Source organism: Notothenia rossii, assembly GCF_949606895.1.
Source record: "Notothenia rossii genome assembly, chromosome: 4".
NCBI classification, from domain to species: domain Eukaryota; kingdom Metazoa; phylum Chordata; class Actinopteri; order Perciformes; family Nototheniidae; genus Notothenia; species Notothenia rossii.
The window spans coordinates 3009981-3017480 of NC_136902.1; the positions used below are offsets into that span (position 1 = coordinate 3009981).

General features: G+C 43.0%; 1 protein-coding gene across 1 annotated transcript in view; it reads right to left on the bottom strand.

Moving 5' to 3' along the window:
• Positions 1-2910: 2910 nt before the first annotated feature.
• Positions 2911-7500, bottom strand: part of racgap1 (Rac GTPase activating protein 1) — a 28484-nt gene continuing 23894 nt past the window's right edge. Inside the window, exons 16-17 of the mRNA XM_079675212.1 lie at positions 7271-7370; positions 2911-5429 (exon numbers count right to left, since the gene is read on the bottom strand). Of these exons, the coding sequence (XP_079531338.1) occupies positions 5372-5429; positions 7271-7370 (158 nt within the window). The 3' untranslated portion in view covers positions 2911-5371. The remainder of the gene's footprint in view (positions 5430-7270; positions 7371-7500) is intronic.

A 7500-nucleotide genomic window follows, 5' to 3' on the forward strand; every position in this document is an offset into this window, starting at 1 on the left:
AATATTCGGATCCAGCCCTAAAAGACAGACATCTCATCACACTATTCCCCGAGTCTAACTGTTGGAAAACTCTCCCTGGTCCCCGGCTTGAGCTTGAACCTCAGGATCCATGTATCTGTGATCCTCTCCAGAATGGAAGGAGTCATCACATACAGAGCATCAACTAGTTCCTGAACAGTGTCCTTCACATGCTGATATCCAAGAGAGGGAGTTACCCAGTCACAAGATGGAGGAATAGAAAGCAGTATTCAATGTTTACTTCAGATTAGCTCCACGTCAGAAATGAGCATGCTTGTCATATGTCTCTCTCCATAGAGGCTGAATCATCATGTTAATCACATAGCTATCATATGCCTCAAACAGTCCTGATGCTCTTCTAGGTAATCACACATCCTGTCATGTTCACAGCTACAGGTGATACCTTTGTTATCATGTTACTCTCATGTTGGAAGAGGACATTCAGTGTTTCCCAACATTAACCGTCTCGTCGAAATCTCTTCTCAGGGGAAGTTCATCCAGAGCGGCCTCTGGGCGTACAGCCGGCACCCAAACTACTTTGGGGAGATCCTGCAGTGGGGGGGTCTGTGGCTGTCGGCCTCCTCGGTGATGAAGGGTCCTATTCAGCTGCTCAGCGCCGCCTCGCCGCTCTTCGTCTGGTTCCTGCTGCGCCACGTCAGCGGGATCCCCATCCTGGAGAAACAGGCGTTGAAGAAGTGGGGCGCGGACCCTCAGTTCCAGGACTACATCAGGAACACCCCCCTCCTCTGGCCCTGGCCCAAGTGCTTCTGAACTGATGGAAAAACACAATCAAGTGAAATGTAATGTTTTTTTGTAAAATAAATTCCAATTTATTATATTTACAGTTTGTCATGTGCCTTTTCTGTGAGATCTCTAAAGAGTGGGAGAAGTACTCAGATCTTGTTCTTGAGTAAAAGTAGAAGTACCAGAGTGTAGGAATACTGTTACAGCAAAAGACCTGCATTCAAAATGTTCCTGAAGTAAAAGTAGAAAAGTATTATCATCAAAATATAGTGAAAGTAGAGACAGTAAAAGTAGTTATTGTGCAGATTGGTCCATTTCAGAATAATTTATCCTCCTGGGACCCGAGGAAAGAAAGTGTCTTCCAATTTCCTTATTTTGTGATTTCCTACTTATTTAGGGTTAAAAAAACATCTTGCAATTTAGACTTTTATTTTATTTTTAAATGTTCCAGTATGTCCACTGTAGAGGACGATATTAGTTTCAAAAGACAGACAAAATGAACAGACTATGTAATGTTTTATGGTTATAGAGTAATATTAATACATTCACCTTTATTTAAAACATGAATAAGTAATTGATCTGAACATTGCTGTTTATTTGGTCACTCAAAAACTAGTTTGAAGATCTGGAAAGATTCAACAAAGACCAAAGACCTGTAGTCAATGTAGTGGAAAAGTACCTCATTGACTCCAGTCGGCACGGGCTGTAGGGTCATCTTGACTAGTTGTATGGATGTGGTCTCCATTTGACCTGCTCATAGGAACAAAGCTGTCTGAGGCAACTCTCATTTTTCATGGCTCCACTTAAAGTAAAAACAATAAGACATACGTGCTACTCTTGGCCCACAGAGGGCCATGTCTTTCCAGCTCGTCCCTATCTGTCTGTATCTGTGCGCTCATGGAGCCTCCTGCATCTTTCCCCCCTTCTTCTTGCCCCTCTTCTATCCCAGGTGTGAAATCATCCTCTCTCTCATCATCTGAATCTCCCTGAACTATCTGGTACAGAAAATGTCTGCTTCAGTTCCGTCTCCTGCAACAATATTGAGTCATAAAGTCCATGATGACGGTCCTGACGTCCACTAGAATGGACATTTATGAAAGGGCTGTTATTTCAAAACTTGAATTATTTAATTGCTCTCAGAACTAATTATGTAGTTCCATCCATCCATCTTCTCCCGCTTATCCGTGGTCGGGTCGCGGAGGTAGCAGTTCCAGCAGAGAGCCCCAAACTTTCTTTTCCCTGGCCACATCAACCAGCTCTGACTGGGGGAATTATATAGTTCTCACATGTTAATAAACAACATATGATTTTCATGGTTACAATTATTCAACAATATTTGACTTCTCCTCCTCCTGCTTCTATAACATTTAGTTTTTGTTATGGCAGCCATTTTGGATGAAAAGAAAGAGGGTACTTCCCAGCATGCAATTTTAACCAATGACATATCACTGGAAAGACCAGGATGTCTCTGTACAGTACATCAGGGATTGATAGAGTAGCTCAAAAGAGTCAAAGGAGATGCTTGTTAACAAAATGTCCACTACAGAGGACATTTTCAATGGGCTGGTATACGATGTGTTTTATAATGATTGATCATGAAAGTGTTCTCAAAGCTGGTAAAGGTGCAGCTAGTTTGAATGACTTTGTATACTGCAGGGTAGCTGGTGGATTTACTCCAGGTGGAACTAAAGTCTGATTTAACACTTGATTAGATTTACCATCATTCATCCACATCTGTGAAGTAACTAAAGGGATTAAATACATATAGTGGAGAAGAAGAACAAAGATGCTCACTGTAAAGATTATATTACAGAAGGTTTGATAATCTGAGATGTTATTCTGCTTTGAATTCATGCCGTTTTATAACGATGCATCATCAAACCATTGTTAATAACTATCTGAATCAACCCTCTGTGTAAGGACACAAGTTACACTGAGACCCGGATCCGCGAAATTTTTTGCAAGAGGCTTTTGGTAAATAATTTAAAAAAAGTGAGACAATATAATGAAACAATTTATTTAATTGATTAAATCTCACTTTTTAAGACGGTTTAAAACAATTAAACATCAATTAAGGACATTTTTAAATGAATGAAATCAATTCATTAAGATTCAGAAAAGTATATCAAAAAAAAAAACAGGAGACAATTTTGGTACGAAATGTATTTTATAAGTTACAGTTCTTTTAGAGCAAGTGTACAAAATGTTGTGCTAAATATTCAAATAATGCCACAGCAACTTAAACTGGCTAATCTTACAACGTAATGGCCGTTAGCATGCTAGTTAGCATCCTCCAACGGTCCAAAATACACGGAGCGAGATTAAATGATCCTGCCCGGGAACAAAGTACCTGACGATCACCGGCAGCGCAGATATTTTAATTGTACGCCCTGTTTCTCAGAGAATAATGCCAACTATTAAACAGGAGGGCCCGAGAGCGCGTAAACAATTACAACAACATTTACTGGAGGATAAAGACGATCCAAACTATGGAGGCCGACAGGCGCTAACACGCTGCAACGTCTCGAACCTCTCCCATCAGGAGAAACATCCTGCAGCTTCAGAAAGGATGCAGATATAAAAACACTAATGTTCCACACGAAGAAACATCTCCAGCAACTTGACATCACATGCAGCGTTTAGAGGACATTCAGAAACTTGAGGAGACATGCAGCTTTTAGAGGACATTCAGAAACTTGAGGAGACATGCGCAGCGTTTCCTAAACGGAAACCAGACACTGCAAGAAGCTCAAAACACAACGGAGACCAGGGGACACTAAAAGGTGACGCACACAGCTGGGAGATCAGGGGATACTAAAAAGTGACGCACACAGCTGGGAGACCAGGGGACACTAAAGGGTGACGCACACGGCTGGGAGACCAGGGGACACTAAAGGGTGACCCACACGGCTGGGAGACCGGAGGACACTAAAGGGTGACGCACACGGCTGGGAGACCAGGGGACACTAAAGGGTGACGCACACAGCTGGGAGACCAGGGGACACTAAAGGGTGACGCAAACAGCTGGGAGGCCAGGGGACACTAAAGGGTGACGCACACAGCTGGGAGACCAGGGGACACTAAAGGGTGACGCACACAGCTGGGAGACCAGGGGACACTAAAGGGTGACGCACACGGCTGGGAGACCAGGGGACACTAAAGGGTGACGCACACAGCTGGGAGGCCAGGGGACACTAAAGGGTGACGCACACAGCTGGGAGACCAGGGGACACTAAACGGTGACGCACACAGCTGGGAGACCAGGGGACACTCAAGGGTGACACACACAGCTGGGAGACCAGGGGACACTAAAGGGTGACGCACACGGCTGGGAGACCAGGGGACACTAAAGGGTGACGCACACGGCTGGGAGACCAGGGGACACTAAAGGGTGACGCACACAGCTGGGAGACCAGGGGACACTAAAGGGTGACGCACATGGCTGGGAGACCAGGGGACACTAAAGGGTGACGCACATGGCTGGGAGACCAGGGGACACTAAAGGGTGACGCACATGGCTGGGAGACCAGGGGACACTAAAAAGGTGACGCACACAGCTGGGAGGCCAGGGGACACTAAAGGGTGACACACACAGCTGGGAGGCCAGGGGACACTTAAAGAGTGACGTTGTGTTCTGAGCTTCTTGCAGCGTCTGGTTTCAGCAGCTTTTAGTAAACGCTGCGCATGTCTCCTCAAGTCGCTGAATGTCCTCTAAACGCCGCATGTCTCCTCAAGTCCCTGAATGTCCTCTAAACGCTGCATGTCTCCTCAAGTCGCTGAATGTCCTCTAAACGCTGCATGTCTCCTCAAGTCGCTGAATGTCCTCTAAACGCCGCATGTCTCCTCAAGTCCCTGAATGTCCTCTAAACGCTGCATGTCTCCTCAAGTCGCTGAATGTCCTCTAAACGCCGCATGTCTCCTCAAGTCCCTGAATGTCCTCTAAACGCTGCATGTCTCCTCAAGTCCCTGAATGTCCTCTAAACGCTGCAGGTGTTGTCAAGTTGCTGAAGATGTTTCTTCATGTGGAACCTTTGTGTTTCTACATCTGCATCGTTTCTCCTGATGGCAGAGTGTTGTGTCGCTGTAGCATGTTAGCACGTTAGCATGTTAGCACGTTAGCGCCCGTCGACCAGCGTAAAACTCAACAGAAAGTCAAATACAAACACTGAAAAAGCATAAAGGATAAACGACACTGGCCACCTTTGATTACAACCTGCAATGAAATGCCTTTTAAAAAAAAAATCCGTTCTTCAACTTCTGAGTGACACATGAGTCGAATTTAAAGCAGGTCACAATCAAAGCGTGCACATAGCATATATTTTCAAAAAGAGTGATATATAAAACACGAGTTAAAGGAGTAAAAGGTCTCGTTACACATTCAGCAGAAGCTCTAAAGACACACGTGTGCATACATCTATTTGGTTTATAAAAAAGCATTCTTTACAAACATGTAAAACCATCAAAACACTCGTAACTATTGTGAGATATTCAAACGGTTATGAAGCGGAGCACGAGGCTTTCCTTTTTTTGGAGCGTGTCGTGTGTTACGCGTGGAGAGGGGTTGTTATTGCAGAGTGAACAAAAGGTCAAGTGTATCTTCTTCGTTGGATTATTTCAGGGACGGAGATGCGAAGAACTTCCCCGGGCGATTTGTCTTGTTCCCGAATCTGAAACAGAGTGCATTATGGGATTTAATGGAATAAGCAGCGAGGGTCAATAGAACAGAGGATAATGAGATGTGTTGCAGGAGATTAACTCCTACGGAAGATGTTCAATCGAGTCAGCTTCTCTCCAAATTAAATTAAACTTCTTTACGACTCTCTTAAAAAAAAAAAAAAACCTTTTTATCAGCAGCAGCTAGGAGTCGTTAAGAAATGAATCATGAAATCAATGAGAGAACAAAGAAGTTAAAGGATGGTTTGGTAAGTGGGGTTGTGTGAGGGGAGTCTGCTCCACAGCAGTTTGTAGGAACAGACGTGTCTCCATGCTTTAACCCGTTGAGCCCATCCCATCCCCCGGTCAAAAATGACATTCCCAGAACAAAGGACCATAACTTCACTTCTAAAAGGGTTCAAATAATAATCTTTTTTCTCAAAGCAAGGTTACATCTGTGAGTTGGATGTAGAAGTGTCAGTATCAATGTAGATGTTTTTATTTTAAAGTAAATTCAGATTGAACACAGTAAAAAAAATGTAAATTAGTGTCCGTAAAAAGAATTGCTTATAGTGAAAACCACCTTTGAATGATGGGATGGTCGACTAAAAGCTTTAGGAATCCAAACTATAACATATAATAAGTACCCTGTATCAAGATTGAAGCAAAACAAGTGACCTTTGACCTTTTTAGAGAGGTTTAGAAAAAAAAAACACTTCTGGGGTCATTTGGGTGGATTTTCCATATCTCTGGCCCTCTCGTTCGATTTTGATGATTGACACCTCTTTTGAACCGTGAGAGCCAATAGAATCGAGGGGAAGTTCCTAAAAATCCATTTAAACATTTCCCATTGGTGAATGAGTGATGCGTAGCCAGAATGCCCAAAACAGGAAGCTGTCATACACTCTGGTAGCTATCATAGCAGCTAATATGAAATCTCCGTTATTGACAAAAAAATGGAATTATGGATTATCAGTAATCATTTCAAAGTGACACAGACACATTGGATTAACCTGTGGATTAACCTTCAGCAGCGTTTTTATCGTTTTAATGCCATTGAACACAACTTTTGATCAGAATAACAGCTACCTTAAGACTTGTTGTCCGATTTGGTCCCGTAAAGCTAATGTTGTTGTTGTTTGTTGTCATTTCGCCGTGAGTTCTGATCGCTCAGTGCTGATACCAATACCTATAGAATCTGTGGAATGTCAGCGTGCTAATCGATATCTCGTTTGTGCAGATACGATAAGTAATAAGGAGTTCTGTGCTAAGTGCGTTAGCATTTTTTCCGCTCAGGGCTCATTTCGACGCTTCTTGTGAGACTTGTGTTTTGTTTAGCTAAAAATGGTTTGCATCGTCAGTTAGCTGAGTTTCTCCCCGTTAAGTGGGTATGACACATTCATAGGTTTTTAAATGTTAAGAAGCCTTCGGACACCGTTTCGTGAAAAAAAAACTTGCAGCGGCTCTCGGGCTTAACAGGTTAATGCTTTTTAGCAAGTGTTCCGTAGTGATGTCACTATGTTCTTTCTTTATTTATCATAGTTTATATTCTTTTAATGTATTCCTTTTTTTTTGATGAAATCAAACGGTGTCACATGTTGAAACACTCACTCAGTAAAAAGAAGTTGTCTAGAAAAATGTGTGTAAAAGAAATGATCTGATTTAATTAACCTCACTGTAGGTACACACCGACAACGGAGAAGCACCTCAGACTATCCATTAAACGTTTTACTCAACAGCACACAACATTACATCTAGAGGAAATTAAACAGTGTGTGTGTGTGTGTGTGTGTGTGTGTGTGTGTGTGTGTGTGTGTGTGTGTGTGTGTGTGTGTGTGTGTGTGTGTGTGTGTACCTGGGGGTCAGAGAAGACTTCATGCGTTGCCCCAGAGAGCTGGAGGACGGGGTTTTATTGAACTGGTGGTCCGGAGTGTTCAGAGGTCCCAGAATGCTCACTGCAACACACACACACACACACACACATTTAACAATCAATCATCAGCCAACACACACACACTTTACATCACATAGCATTTAGCTGAGCGACGTACAATAAAACCTAAGGATTCAATCTAAGAACAAGCA